The sequence below is a fragment of the Dromiciops gliroides genome, chromosome 3 (genome assembly GCF_019393635.1).
Source record: "Dromiciops gliroides isolate mDroGli1 chromosome 3, mDroGli1.pri, whole genome shotgun sequence".
NCBI classification, from domain to species: domain Eukaryota; kingdom Metazoa; phylum Chordata; class Mammalia; order Microbiotheria; family Microbiotheriidae; genus Dromiciops; species Dromiciops gliroides.
This window is the reverse complement of record NC_057863.1, coordinates 336,979,679-336,995,808: the sequence shown is the minus strand read 5'-3', so window position 1 is coordinate 336,995,808 and position 16,130 is coordinate 336,979,679. Positions and strand designations below refer to the sequence as shown.

General features: G+C 40.0%; 1 protein-coding gene across 11 annotated transcripts in view; it reads right to left on the bottom strand.

Moving 5' to 3' along the window:
- Window positions 1-16,130, bottom strand: part of KALRN (kalirin RhoGEF kinase) — a 991,119-nt gene that overhangs the window by 388,260 nt on the left and 586,729 nt on the right. For 9 of the 11 annotated variants that reach the window (XM_043992602.1, XM_043992601.1, XM_043992603.1 and 6 more), the window contains 2 exons: window positions 7,894-8,013; window positions 479-697 (listed from right to left, as the gene is read on the bottom strand). In XM_043992602.1, the coding sequence (XP_043848537.1) occupies window positions 479-697; window positions 7,894-8,013 (339 nt within the window). The remainder of the gene's footprint in view (window positions 1-478; window positions 698-7,893; window positions 8,014-16,130) is intronic. The other 2 variants (XM_043992604.1, XM_043992615.1) reach the window with 1 other exon arrangement.

Here is a 16,130-nt window from a genome sequence, read left to right as displayed (position 1 = left end):
CTCCTCTTGGGAGAGAAGTGAGAGACCAGAGATGGTGATTGTGGTCACATATGCTCTCTGACATGGGGACTGCATTTTCATCGTTTAACTCTTTTTTCTTTGTTAGAAGGGAGAGTTCAGGGAATGGCCAAATCATAGAAAAACAAAGGATGACAATAAAACTTAAAAAAAAAAAGAAAAGAAATAATGGGTAAACATCTATATATTTGGAAGGTAGTTTAGAAATCACCTAATCAGTCTACTTTTCCCATTTTACAGAAGGTAAAATGTAGGTGTTAAGGCCACATGGGTCATAACAGGCAGAAGTGGGCCTTGAACCCAGGTCCTCCGGGCTGGGCCAGCACTCTCTCCACCTCACTATACTGCCCCCACTGACTGGGGCAAGCTGTGGACTTGGAGCTCAAATTGGGGGACAAGGAACTGGGTCCCTGCCTCGGTGATGGAGGTGGCAGCTTCCCTATCTGCCAACTCAACTCACCTGCTCGGATGTTTTGTAAAAGGCCACAGAGGCATTGACCAGCTTGAGCCTGTCTTCCATCTTCAGCATCAGCTGCTGCCAGTGCATTGCCACCTTCTCGGCACATTCCCGGATGGCGTCAGCATCGTAGTGCCCAGCCTGGAGCAACACCTCTGCCTTCTGCTGTACCTGCAGAGCGCTCTGGTGCGTCTTCTGCAAGGAAGTTGCATGAAAGAGGGACTGGGCATGAGGGGAGGAGAGAGAGGTTCATGGGGATGACCCAGGTATAATATGGGAGAGGGGTGGAGTGAGGTGTGAGCAGGAAGATGCAAAAAAGTTAAACAGTTTTCAGTGACTTTTTTCTTCATAATTTGCTACTATTGCTACTATTTATAGACATTTTTTTTTTAAAAAAGGTATTCATTCACTAAATATAGATCTAGAGATGGAAGAGACTTAGAGGCCACCTAGTCCACTCCTGAGTTCAAATCAAGTCTCAGACAGCTACTAGCTGCGTGACCATGGGCAAGTCACCATGTGCCTCAGTTTCCTCATCTGTAAAATGAAGAAATGCCAAGAAATCCTCCCTCCCCCCCCATTTGGGGTCATGAAGAGTTGAGCATGATCATTGACAGAACAAATCTAATCCTCTTCATTTTACAAATGAGGGAAGGTTCTAGGAGGTTAACTGAATTGCCCAAGGACACCACTGTAGTCAGTCAACCTCTGAACCCAGATTCTCTGATTACAGAGACATCACTCTTTCCACTGGACTACATTTCTTCCCCTCACCCCCTAATTCCTTGAAGAACAATATACAAATATGTGAATGAATATCCCAGAGCCTGGACTCCTGATCTCTTTGTCATGCTCTTTTGCATGATGCGATCACAGGTTTTCAAGGAAAGTTTTGCTTACTGCAATGGGAAGAGGAGCAGGGTGTGCTGGAATCAGCTCATACCAGTTTCCAAGAGCCAGTTGTTAAATTTTCACTGTGAGTATTTATATCTTGGAAACTGGCAAATATTACAAATCAAAGTTTGATTTATTATTTTGTTGGTTATCTAGACTTAAGACAGTGATGGAGAAAATGATAATAGTTCAAATTAAATTTAAAAGGGTGCTACATATATATGTATACACACACGCATATGTATATATATATATATTTTTTTTTTTTTTGAGAGAGAGAGAGAGAGCTAGTTCTAGGAATTTACCAGCACACTCCTGAGAGGGAGGTAAAGAAGTTGTATGTTAATGTATACCTCCACCCTCTCCCTTCCTAGACTCCTTTGCCCTGGGTTATTCACTAGGTAAATTTCTCCCTCCCTTCAAATGCCATTCCTAAGAATTTCCATCATTTTGATTTTTCCAAGAAAGTCATAGGCATAGATCAATGTTTTGGTCAGATCTTTTTAAAATTACATGACATGCAACAAAAATCTCATGTAACAGAAAACTACAGTCAATGACCTATTGACTCCAAGCAATGTTCAATTCAGCACAACTTCAGGAGTTTAAATGAATTTTGGTCAGTTCAATGTAATTCATTATTGTGGGATTTGATCTTTACGTTCATTTCTCTAACACATTTAAAAAGGTAAAGAATGACAAGTACCATCAGTGTCCTATTGCCCACACTAATGGAGAACAGCAGTAGCTTGGATGATTTCAGGAAGCAGACACCATTTTAATTATTACTTTTATTTGCAATTGAAATGCATACCATGACTTTGCCTTTCACAATGAAGTTATTTTCATCTTTTTGGGGGGGGCGGGGAGGCAATTGGGATTAAGTGACTTGCTGAAGGTCGCACAGCTAGTGTCAGGTAGAATTTGAACCCAGGTATGTCTAATTGTAGGACCAGTGCTCTATCCACTGTGCCACCTGGCTGCCCCAATGAACTTATTTTCTTAAAGTCACTTGGCTCAGGTTGTTATTAGGGCCCTGTGGGTATAGTGGAAAGAGCACTAGACAAAATCACTAGACTTGGGTTCAAATTCTGCCTTGATGCTTACTAGCTACATACTTTGATACAAGTTACTGAATCCCTCAGATTCCTTATTTTTAAAATGAATACAGTAGCACTTGTGCTACTGCCCTCATAAAATTAATGTAAGCAAAGAACTGGGGAACACTATAGAAATGAATTATATCACCTAGATATTGTGGATCTATAGAGAATCAATCACAGAAACAGGACTTGAACCCAGATCCTCTGTCTCCACATATAGCATTCTCTTCACTGTACTAAGCTTCCTGGACAGAAGCAAGCTATGGAGACTAACTTTATATCAAATTTAGTTTTCATTCTCAAGTACACACTAGCTGTTAATGGTAGGGAGGTGAACCAAGAGACTACTGAGTGGCTGATTAAAACAACCTGGCATTGAAAACTTGTTGCAGTTACATACTAAAATAGGTGATGGACAATTGATATTGTGTCTCAGATTAACAAACAGACTTATAGAAATGCCCACTCCTTTTTCTAATAATAACTAGCATGTATGTTGCCTTAAAAACTCATTTTATCCTTACAACTGTGGGATGGAGATGCTAGTATTATTCCCATTTTTACAGATGAGGAAACAGAAGCAGACAGAAGTTAAGCGGCTTGCCCAGAGTCACATTGTTAGTAAGTATCTAAGGCTGGATTTGAACTGAGATCTTCCTGGCTTCAGGTCCAGTGCTCTATCCAAAGTGTACTTAACTACTAGTTCTCAAAAGTATTGGGTGATTCCCACATGTGAGAAGGGATAGTTTGACTCTTTAGAGCACGGGGAGCCCAGCAAACAGTGACTGGTCTCATGTAGCTATACCCATGTAATACAGCTTCTGACCTTCACCCTCAGTGGCATGCCTGGGAATATCCAATAATCTAACCAACTCAGAACTCCTGTCCTTTGACCAGACCTTCTAACCTTGCTCTCTTCCCATTCCCTCATACCCACTGTATCTCTTCTTCACCCTCATCATAATTTCTGGTCCTTCAACTCCATACTATCCCAGTCCATCATTCCCCTTGGGCCTTCCACATCATCTATATTATACCCCCTAAAATAATTCTATATGCGCTTGTTGTTTCCCCCATTAAAACATAATCTATTTGTGAACAGGGATTATTTCCTTCTTTACAGGAGGTGGCTAAGTGGTGCAGTAGATAGATAGATGGAGCTGAAATCAGTAAGAACTGAGTTCAAATCCACCCTGCCTCTGTGATCCTAGACAAGTCACTTACTCTCTGTCTCAGGGTCCCGTTCTGTAAAAGGGGATCAATCAAAATAGTACCTATTTCCTGGGATCTTTGTAAGGATAAAATGAGAATGTTTATAAATTAGTTTGTAATCCTCAGAGCATAATGCTGCTGTATTTATTTTGATTATATCCCCATCCCCTAGCCCAGGACCTAGCACATAGTAGGAACACAGTAAATGTTTTTTAATTAACTGATGCCCCTTTGTATCTGTCCTAAGCCTCATAGTTAGCTGCTCTGCTCTGGTTTCCTAGAATGATTCTTCACTGTTCTTATCATGCTGATTCCCACTTAGTAACCTTGAAAAACACCAACTATCTGCTCTTTCCGTTTCCATTCCCAAGCTACCCAATGCAAACAAAGTCATAGGACTTCTATTAACTGAATTCAAAACAATTTCATTTTATCTATCTTCACTTGGGCCTCTGTTGCTCAGAAATCCTTCTATTAATCTCTTCATCATCTCCCTCCCGATTAGGGTCCCCAAGTAGCTGCTCCAGTTTCTTCCTCCGTTCTCCTCAAGGTTCCAAATCTAGCCTTACATCCTTTTCACGCTCAGAAAATGAACTTGCTTCTATTTCATGTTAAACATTGAGTGAGCTGCTCTCTCATCTTTCTTTTTTGACTTCAAAACATCTCAGGATGATACTTTTCTTGCTATCTCAAGAGTTCTTTGCATTTTTACAACTCTTTAAAAAATAAAGAATGGGATATACAGAGCCAATTTTTTTTATTCCTCATTCTCCTTTACTTTTTGATTTTATATAATTAATTTAAAATAAATAGACTATCCCCCTCCTAAAAATGGGGTACTATTCAGTAAGTTCTCAAGCCCTATTGATTGTGCTTTCACATTTATACCTTCCTTCATATTTCTACTTCTCATCTTTCTTTAGGGTGTCATTATCTCATGACTATAGTTGTCTCTTAACTGGCTTTCTTTTATTCATTTCTTTGACTTTTTAATCCATCCTATATATTACTAACAGATTAATTTTCTAAAACACGTCACACCTCAACTCAAAAATCTCGCCTGAATCTTGCCTAACTTCATTTTATGGGCAATGATGTTCAGGTCCAGTGAGATCAATCAACTCACCCAAGGTCACACAGGCATGAAATGCCCAAACTGAAACTTGAACCTAGGCCCTGAAACTCCAAATTCAATGCTGTTGACATCTTAGCCCCTTTACTAATCTTTTCAGTCTTCTCCTACTCTCTTACATGAGCCCTCTATTGCCACCAGACACGATCCTACCTCTGCAACTTTGTCCACTTGTCTAAGGCAGTTTACTCATCCTTCAAAATCCATTTCAAGTCTAATGTTTTCCATAAAGTTGGCTCAAAGAGCCCAACTCTTGGTGCTGGTTCCTTTTCCTAAGCTCCTATAACATCTGCTCTTTGTTATATAGCTCGTGCTATCTTATGCATTGAATGAATACTTATCTTTCTATGTACATGTCTCATGTTTCCCCAACTGGACAGTAAGCCCCTTAAGGGAAGGAATTTTGTCTGTTTGCTTCTATTTCCAGGGCCTGGTACAGTGCCCTACATATAGGATGAACCCAATAAATGTTCATTGATAATAAGGATAATAATAATGGGCAATATTATGAGCAAATGTTTCACCTGACTCTATTTCTTACTTGCATATGATCTTAGGCTCCCTGGGCCTCAATTTTCTCAAATGAGGGGATTTGACTGATTGGGCCCCAAATTCCCTTCCAGTTCTGAATCTATGATCTTGTGTGAGAAATCAGAAAATGTCTGACATTGTACATACAATCAGGATCCTCTGCACCTTCATCAAGAAGGGGAATGCTAGCCTGAAGTCTTCCTGTAATCCCGGACAAGGATGGCTTCAGAGGGCTTTACTCCTTCTGCCCAGGTACCTGCTTGCACTCAGTCCTGCTCTTGCTCCTTAATTTAATTATCATCTAGTAACTACTGAAGCCATTTCCTTCTTTCAATTAAAAAAAAAATGCGAGAAAAAAATTTAAAAACCAACGCTTGGCCCATGTTCCATGTCTTCTGGCTTGCTCAACTTTTCACTGTCTAGTTGCATTTATTTATAATTCCTGATCATCTGAGCCATGAGCCTATAATGGGGGCCAGGAATGTTTCTGAATAATACAGCTTCGAGAAACTCATTAACAAGAGAAACGATAGTTGCTAGGAATGTGGATGAGGGTATCAGAAGCAAACCAGTTGGATTTAATATCCAGCTGCTTTAACTACTGTTCATGTGGTAATGCTTATGTTTAAAAATGCATTAGAGAATTTAAAATAAAAATGAGTTTAAAAACTCAGCCATCTGTGAAAATCTCCCAGGTGAGCTTGGTTCTCTGAAGATACATCAGACAGAGCACCTTGGATCCTAAAAGAATCAGCTAGACTTGTTCAGTAAATATATGGCTCCCCTAGGTGATGGGCCTTGGGGAGTTGCTCTAGCAGTCCTGGGCTGAGCCAGGGTCGCCATTTCCCACTGTCTTGAGACTGGATAGTGGATGAAATTATAACTCCCTTATGAGATACCTGGCTTTTCTCTGGCAACCCTAGTAGTCAAACTGAATCGTCTATTAGTAGTCATGGCAAATTCCCCACATGCTACCATCAAAGCAGGTTAAAACAAACCACACTCTTTAAATTCCCCTTAACATAGCTTGAATTTTCAGCAGTACTATATTTTTTTCTCCCATGATAGAAAACGTAGATCAAAGGGACACATGTAGATCAGCATAGGGAGAATAAGCCTTAATTAAGCTGGTGTGCTGGTCCTGACAACTGGACGGTGTTGGCTGCCCACCCTGCGAAGAGTCACTGCCAGCTTCCCTAGGATTTTTCAACATTCCTCCAATATTCATACTTTAAATCTCCTCTAACAGTCTCCCTTGAGGAATAGATTTCCACATTCTAAAACAGGTTATTTTCTATGAATATCAAGGTATTATTTCTGAGAAAAGTACATGTGGAAAGACCTAGCAGTGACAAGTAGTTGTGTAATCAGAGGAGGACACAGAAGGGCATAATCATGGGCTATGGTGACCTAGAATCACCAATGTTATTCTCAAGTGCGTCTACTAAGAAAGCAATTATACTATTTCCCCATTCATTGGCTAAGCCTCATGAGGAATTCCGACGGGCAGTCACTTTCCAGAAGCCAATCAGAGCCACATTTCCTACATATTCCAAAAGAGGTTGAGTTCAATATTCAGTCATTACCAAGAGTCTATACGTATTTTCCCCTTTCTTCCTTTCCCATTTGTACTGAACTATGACTTGATTTAAATATAGCCCTTGTGCCTTACTTCCTATTCTTCCTTGTACTCCCCCCACTCCAAAGTAATCAACTCAAGTCTCTATGGGATGGATGAAGAGACACCAATTTCAAGCATTATTTAAGTCATTAACCCACATCAGAATTAATTTGTAATAGATTTTCATGGATATAGTTAGTTTATTTAAAAGTCTTTCTCCCTCAAAATCCAGTTTGGTGACCTTCTGCCATTAATGACACACTCCTGGAATTTTAATTCTGTCTCTATTCTGAAAGGGACTGAAGCAATCTGTGTGTGCAACTTGTACGAATACTAGCCCATCCTAGTTACTAAAAGTTCCTCTTCTATTGGGAGAGATAGACACCTGTATCATTATACTAGAAACATATTGGGGGAACATTAGTGTAACTCAGATGTTTCAAGCATTTCATCCCATTTTCCTAATGATGCTCATTATAACTTCCGAGATGCTTAATCTTCATTTCTGATTCATCTTCAATTGGCAATGGCTCCACACATTTTAGCTTTACATTTCTAAGCCTCTTTCTCTCACTCGTGTAGTTGATATTTGGAAATGTAGCAGAGAAGGTGGGCATTTCCATAGGCCTCCATTCCCCACAATGCACTGGGGGATCTCCAATTTAAAAGATGTATAATTTTGCAATGTGAATGAACTTTAGTACAGTTTATAGGCCAGGACCTTCATACCTTGGGTTTTCTTAAAGCGCCTGAATTTGCTTCTTTATCAGTTCCTGGATGTTGGGAAGGTATAAACCCCAGTGTGTTTCACTAAAACGCTTTTCTTTTTTAAGAAACCACCCCAAAGCTCAGGGAACTCTATCAAACATGTGGCCCAGTCTAGTGGACCAAAGATAAGATGCTGAAGCATGGATATGAGTGTTACCTCGATGGCTAGCTGGAACTGTTCATGTTCCCGCTGAAGCTGCTCAGCTTCTGACAAAGAACTGGCGTTGACCAAGCTGGCATTGAGCATCGACTCCCCGTTGCGGATCCAGCCTAGGACCTGGGGAGATAGGATAAGCACATATTTTATTAACCTATTACAGATTCCCAGTGAGGCAGTTACCCTGCCAGATATTTCAGCCATACACAGTCTGGGTATTCTCATTCATTCATTTGAGAAATATTTATTATCTCATTTTTTTTTTCATTCTCCACAGTCATGGAAGAAATATGGAATAACTCAAATGCTCTTCCATTTCTGCCTGTTAAAATCCTATCAATCCTTCAAAATTCAGCTCACATTTCACTTCCTTTATAAAACCTTCCCCAGGCACCCCAACTAGAAGTTTTCTCTCTTTTCTCTGAACTCTTATAATAGTTTCTTCCTACTTCTCTTATGACATCTTCTACCTTGCCTTAAATTGAAAGTGTTGCATCTTCTCTCTAACACTGGAAGCTCACTGAGGCACGGCCCTTACTCATCTTTGTAATCCCTAGCACAGTGCCTCACAAACAGTAAGTATTCAATAATTGTTTACTTCATGAGTCTTCATTAGGGTGTGAGGGATAGTAGAGTGACTGGGAGCTGTAGATGCAAGTATGTTGCAGCCTGTTTCAGACTTGTCAGTAGGGACTTTTTGCCCCTTCATCTTTTTCAGGTGAAGGATAAGAAGTCACCTTCGACACATAATAATCCTCATATGCCTCAAATTCTCTCTAAGAGCAGACAAAATGTTACATTGTGGGTGTGCATTATCAGCATAGCTAATCAGTGTGCTTACTAGATAACCAAAGGTAAGTCACATACTCTCTCTCTGAGTCTGTGTCCTCATCTTTGAAAGGCAGATAATTCCATTACTCACCTCATGGAACTGTTGGGAGGAAAGAAATCCATAAAGTGTAAAATGCTACTTAGATGTGATGTAACTCCAACCCCACTGAAGCCATCCAATTAGGATGGAGATGTTATTCTGATTGATGTGGCAGAAAGTGGGAGAAGATGCCATTAGTTCCAGAAAATAAAACCTCATATTGCATGTATGGAGTCCTCAGAACCATTACTGTATTCTCCTAAAGCTGGCTAGCAGTGTCTAATTATCTTGAAATGGTGCATATAAGTGTGGGGGACATGCACAAATCTAACAGCATGCTAGATTCACAGATGAAGCTCTTCCTTTTACAGCTTCATCTCTTTGGGAAACACTGATCATTTATGATTTGGAAATAGATATGTGCTGCCCAACAAGTTGGATTAGACATTGCTTGATCCACCAATTCATTCATGTACCTTCAAGAAATATTCTCTCCAGATGCATCACTGGGGTAATCTGTCTTCGCCCCCCAGGCAGAAGAAATTAGTGGTAAAAGGTAGAAGCCAAGGAAGTCTGGGCAAGATAGCTAAGCTCTTTGGGGGTGACTTCCTGGAGAGACTGGAGGATTCAATGCCACCATGTGGGAAGTCTCCATTTATTACCTTTCCCATTTAGAAGCAGATCACTGGCCCCAATAATAACACATTTATTAAATCTCTTAAAAACATTTATTTAAAAGGATATGGAGGGGAGGCTAGGTGGTGCAGTGGATAAAGCACTGGCCCTGGATTCAGGAGGACCTGAGTTCAAATCAGGCCTCAGACACTTGACATTTAACTAGCTGTGTGACCCTGGGCAAGTCACTTAACTCTCATTGCCCTACCAAATAAAATAAAATAAAATACAATACAATAAAAGGATATGGAATGTCAGAATCAGAGAAACAGACCTAAATCCCTACATGTCTCATTACATCATCCCATATCCTTGTTTGTTCCCATTTTCAGCTACTCTCATTAATGAATTAAAGGCAGGAAGCAGAATGCTGTAATGGATAGAAAAATGGACTTAGGGTCAAGAACACCTGGGTTTGAATCCTGCCTCAGACATTTACTGCGTGACCTTGGGCAACTCACTTGGTTTCTTTGGATTTCAGTTTCCTAATCTATACAATAGGAGAGTTGTAAACTATTATCTTCAAAGACCTTCTCAGCACTAAAATTCTGGGTTTCCCCCCATATTTCAAGGGATAAATCCTCTCACCAAAAACTCTCTACTGAATGGGCCTATAACTCTGTAAGGTAGATTCCTTTATATGATAATGACTAGAGAGAGTTGTTAATAGTTAACTGGCAATAAGTAAGCAAGAAATACTGCTTTCTCCTTCTTGTAGAGAGTTTATGGCTCCAAATTTCAGCTTGACTGACATACCTCCCCAGGCTCTCCCCTACCCCAATAAAAGGGAGTGTAGACATCTAACCAGGAGTAGGTGACAGAAAAAAAAATATTTTTTCAGACATTGACGATCAGAATCGAGGAGCAGAGCCCTAACCTGCAATTTGGAGACCTGGGACAATCAACAAACCAATCAATCCATCTCTCTACAAGTACTTATTAATACTATGTGTCAGGCCCTGTGTTCTACACCTGGGATACATAAGAAATAATCAGCATTAAGCATGGGGTGAGAGTGAAGCAGTTTGAAAGGTACCTTGGTCAGGCAGCAGAATCATTCCCTTGAATCAACTTTGTAATTCATAGGTAGAGTGGACAGAGTACTGGGCCTGTCGTCAGGAAGACCTGAGTTTGAATTTGGCTTCAGATACTTACTAGCTGTGTGACCCTGAGCAAGTCACTTAACCCTGTTTGCCTCATCTGTAAAATGAGCTGGAGAAGGAAATGGCAAACCACTTCAGTATCTTTGCCAAGAAAACCTCAGATGGGGTCACGAAGAGTTGAACACGACTGAAAAGACTGAACAACAATTCATAGGCTCAGAGATCTATAGATTGAATCAACCTGTTAAATTGTCTAATCCAACCCTCTCATTATGAAAATAATTAAAAAAAAAAAGTAATTAAGAAGAAGCCTATCGGGGGCAGCTAGATGGCGCAGTGGATAGAGCACCAGCCCTGGAGTCAGGAGTACCTGAGTTCAAACCTGGCCTCAGACACTTAACACTTACTAGCTGTGTGACCCTGGGCAAGTCACTTAACCACAATTGACTCACCAAAATAAATAAATAAATAAATAAATAAATAAATAAATAAATAAATAAATAAATAATCAAACAAACAAATAAATAAATAAATAAATAAATAAATAAAAGCCTTTCATAACCTAGACCCTTCTCAACTCTCCAGTTTTCTTATACCTTTACTTTCCTCCATATACTCTGTGATCCATTGCCTCTGGTCCTTTTGCCGTTCCTCAAACAATACACCACATTTCCTTGACTCCGTGCCCTTTCATTGACCATCCCCCATGCCTAGAATGTTCTTCTTCCTCATCTCTGCCTCCTGGCTTTCCTAGCTCCATTCAAGTTTCATGCCATCTTCTACAAGAAGGCTTCCCAATTCCTCCTCAATGCGAGTGCCACCTTCCCTCTGTTGATTATCTCCTGTTTATCCAATTTATCTGTTGATTATCTTGGATTTATCCTGTCTGTACCTTGTTTGTACATAGTTGTCTGCTTGTTGCTTCCCCAATTTGATTGTGAGCTCCTTGGGGGCAGGGGGTTGTATTTGCTTTTCTTTGTATCCCCAGTGCTTAGCACAATGCCTGACACATAATAGGTGCTTAATAAATGCTTATTGACTTAACAGGCAATAAATGGCAGATGCAGAATTTGTACCCAGGTCTCCCAAATGCCAAATCCTGTGCTCCTTATGCTGTGCAAGGCTGCCTTTTGTATTGTAGGATCTGAAGAGTAAATGGATGTTCATCCTCTCTGTCCTGCTTTGTGATTTTATACTTAGTTTTGTCCTTTCCTTTTCTGACTGAAAAGACCCCTTTTTCATGTTAGCATCCCATCCCTGGACCTTCTCCAGCTGTTTTGCTTTTTATGACATGTAATGAGCAGACAGACTTGCAGTATATGCCTGGTGCTGACGCAATCTGGGTTTTGTAACCAAAAGGAGGATAATGTTCCCACTGTTTCTGATGACCTTCCTGATGACATCCACCAGCCCAGCATTCAACTGGCCTTTAGTCTGCAGTGACATATTGGGCCAATGTCTTCAGGAAGCAGCTATAATCACTCCTTTCCTGGGCTGTAATTGAAAGCTTGGCTCATCATCTTACAAATACAATTTGAGTTATTTCTCCCTTACTTTGTAACCTTCCACTCAAGCACAGAGAAACTCAACTGATATTTTTCCACCCATTCATATAGCTTTGGGCACATACTGCCTGAAAAACTTGGTATAGGTGTGGGAGGATATCCCTACCATTGTGGGGATCCTAAGGAGAGTGATCAAAAATAGTTTGGTCACCGGGAAATAATTAGAATGGTTTACTCTTACCAGGCAAGCTATATGGTGCAATGGATAGAGCGCTAGGAAGACTCATCTTTAGGAGTTCAAATTCAGCCTCAGACACTTATTAGCTATATGACCCTGAGCAAGTATTTTAACCTTGTTTACCTCGGTTTCCTCAATTGTAAAATGAGTTGGAGAAGGAAATGGAAAACCACTCCGGTATCTTTGCCAAGAAAACTCCAAATGGATTCATGAAGAGTCAGAGACAATTGAAATGAGTGAACAACAACAGTAAGTCACAGAGAGGTTGCCACTTCTATATCAGTGGGGAGAATTTTTACACAATAGGAGTTCCATATATGGATGAAATCACATGACCAGGAAAATAAATCAATATCAACACAAATATCCTGGTAAGTTACCACATCTCACCCTACAAAGTTCCACTGTAATATAGTTCTAAAATAATGTTATTCAAGGAAAAAAAGGTTAGCCCCAAGCTGTACCAGTGGAGTTAAAAAAATAAAACACAACAACAGCAAACAAAAATACTCAGTTGATTACTTTTCATCCTCTCCTTCTCCCTTCTCATTAACAAGTTTTCAATTGGGGAAAATTTTATTATGAGACAGAGAGACAGAGAGAGAGAAAGGGGGAGAGAGACAGAGAGAGACAGAGACAGAGAGAGACAGAGAGACAGAGAGAGACAGAAAGAGAAAGAAACACTTAGGGGTAAGTATTTAAACCTGATCAATACTGACTTCTCAATTAGCTCTCTCGGCCTATATGTCAACAGCTTCTAGATCAATATTTCCTGCTTCACCAACTTCCATCAAATACCAACCCCTTGTGTGTAACTAGGGTAAGCCCATCAGCTAAGTAAAGATCTCTATTCTGATGGAAAATTAATTCCTAGGCTGGGACTTAGTAGTGCTCGTTCCCTCGCCTTTACAAATGGTAGTGGTTTTTAGTGCAGACCTCTATGAGTTTATTGAACAGTTGTAAACAATGCCCACATTTCTTTTATTTCCATTTTATTTCTTCTGTGCCTAATTTTAAAGAAGTTTCCTTAAGAATTTTGAAAAAAGTCATAATCCTATTTTTTGGTCCTTCTGGACTAAACTAAAGGATTTGTCACTGTTGATGATCCCACATTTTGGTCACTCTTTCCCTTTTTGGCTTCTGTGATATTTCTCTTCCTGAATTCTCCTCCTACCTCTCTGACTGTTCTTTCTCTGGTATACTTTTCTTCTACCACTAATAATATGTAAGGTAGGTTAGAAGTCATAGCATCATAGATATAGCTTTAGAAGAGAATTCAGGGGCCATCTGGTCCAACCCACCCATTTTCTAGACAATATTGTAAAGATAAGTATGGCCTAGGTTCTGCCCTCAAAGGGCTTCTAGTCTAACAGGAGACTTACCCCACCCCATACATACAAACACATACATATATACACATACATACATATAATCTTTTTGCAGAGTCCTCCAAGACTCTGTCCTTAGCTCTATTCTTACTTCTTTCCATCCTCTCCTTTGATTATCTCCTTTATACCCACAGCTTTGATTATCACTTTATATGAGTGCCTCTCATCTCTGTAACCCTAGCCTTGATCTCTCTCCTTTGAACTTCATTTCCAACTATTTGTTGGACATCTTCTATGGAAAGCCCCACTAGTCATTCAAATTTAACATATTCTAAACTAAAATCACCCCCCCAAACCTACCTTCTTCTATTTACTTGTCATCTAATCCCCAAACCTCAGAGAGATCCTTAATTCTTAGCTCCTTCAACAGCTATTCCACACCTGACCGGTTGCCAGGCTCCAAGCATTTTGCCTCCATATCTCTCACATCCATCCCTCCTGCTTCATCCATGTCGCTACCACTCATGTCCAGGGCCTCAGAACTTCTTGCTTGGATTATTGTGGTAGCTTCCTAATTGGTGGCAGCTAGGTGATACAATGGATAGAGCAATGCCCTTGGAGTTAGGAAGTACCTGAATCCCAATCCTGCCTCAGACACTTATTAGCTGTATGACCTTGGGCATGTCACTTAATCTTTGTCACCTATAAATCACAGATAACAATAGCACCTACCTCCCAGGGTTGTTGTGAGCTTAAAAGAAGATAAAGGATGTAAAATTCTTTGCAAACTTTAAAGTGTTATATAAATGTTAGCTACTAATTATTATAGGTCCCCCCTGCCTTCAGTCACTCCTTCTCCAATCCATTCTTCACACAGAGGACAAAATAATCCTTTTAATGTTCTACTCTGAGTATATCACTCCCCTGATCAAATGCCTACAGGGCATTCCCTTTATTTCCTACTGAAACCCCATCTCCCTTCAAGGCCTCCATCAGGTGCCAACTCCTCCATAATGGCTTTGATGCTTACGACCTGGGGCACTCTGGGTAGTCACTTCAGACTCCTTATCTATAAAATAAGAGGGTTCGTGCTAGATGCTCTTTAAGGTCCCTTCTACTTACAAATTCTTTCATCCTTTGATTTTCCTTAGCTGAACGTGATCTCTTCCTCTTGAAATTTTCTTACAACATTTTGTCTAGACCCCTCCTTTGCCCTGCTTATATTCTAGCTTTTATCATGTATGTGTGCATATATATTTATATACATAATAAAACACAAACACATACATGTATACACATATTTATATACATATGTATTATGTGTGTACATTACATGTGTATATATATTATATGTGTGTGTGCATACACACATATGTTGTTTGTTGTTTCAGTCCAACTCTCCATGACTCTATTTGAGGTATTCTTGGTAAAGATACTGGAATGGTTTGCTATTTCTTTCTCCAGCTCATTTTACAGATGAGGAAACTAAGTGACTTACCAAGGATTACAATGCTAGTAAGTGTCTGAGGCTGGATTAAAATTCATGAGAATGAGGCTTCCTGATTCTAAGCCCGGTGCTCTATCCACTGTACCCACCTAGATGCATGCATATATATATATATATATATATATATGTATATATATATATATGTATATATATATATATGCATGTATGTACCCACACGTGCATGCATACAGACATGTATGTACATGGGAGTATATATACACACATGTGTTTATGTGTATGTATACACACACATGCACTTGTCTATATGTATGTATGGTGGGAGGGGTGGTGATTTCTCCTATTAGACTAGAAGCTTTTTGAGGGCAGCGCCTAGGCCATATTTACTATTGCATTCCCAAAGCTTTGCACAAAGGAGATGCTTAATACATGCTTTTTGAGGAGTACTGACAGTCACCCTCAATTTTTTCCTTCCAGTTATATCCTGGGGAGCCATACATCATTTTCGACAAGGAAGAGGACAAGGACAAGACTTGTTTTGTTCTGCTGATGTCATAGTGGTGAGGGTGGTGGGACAGGATGAGAGAAGAGATTCTCTTGCTTCCTGAGAGGACTGACTTCTCTTTAACCTTCAGTCTATGGGACAGAGAATTGGGCCGTCTGCTAATTAGCTCCAGACAACTCTTGATTAACCATGTGCAGATTATCTATTTCCTCTGGATGACAGATTGGTTCCTGGGCCATTCCTTCCTCCATCACCTGGTGGACGCATGTTCAAAGGAAGAAAACTCATTTCAATATTGACTAGAAAAAATGTAATTAGAAAGGTAAATCTACTGTTGTTGCTATAACAACACCACACACTTCCAACTGTGAGAGTCTATGCAAGTTGGAGAGAAATGCCTTTTATATTATCTGCTATTTGGGGATTCACTGTTCCCCTCCACTGACGTGAATAATTGTAAGTTGACTAAAGGATAGTAACACAAGTGGTCTCTTAGAGATCCCTCTGACATACCCAACACGTTCAGATCTTTCCCAACACAATGGTC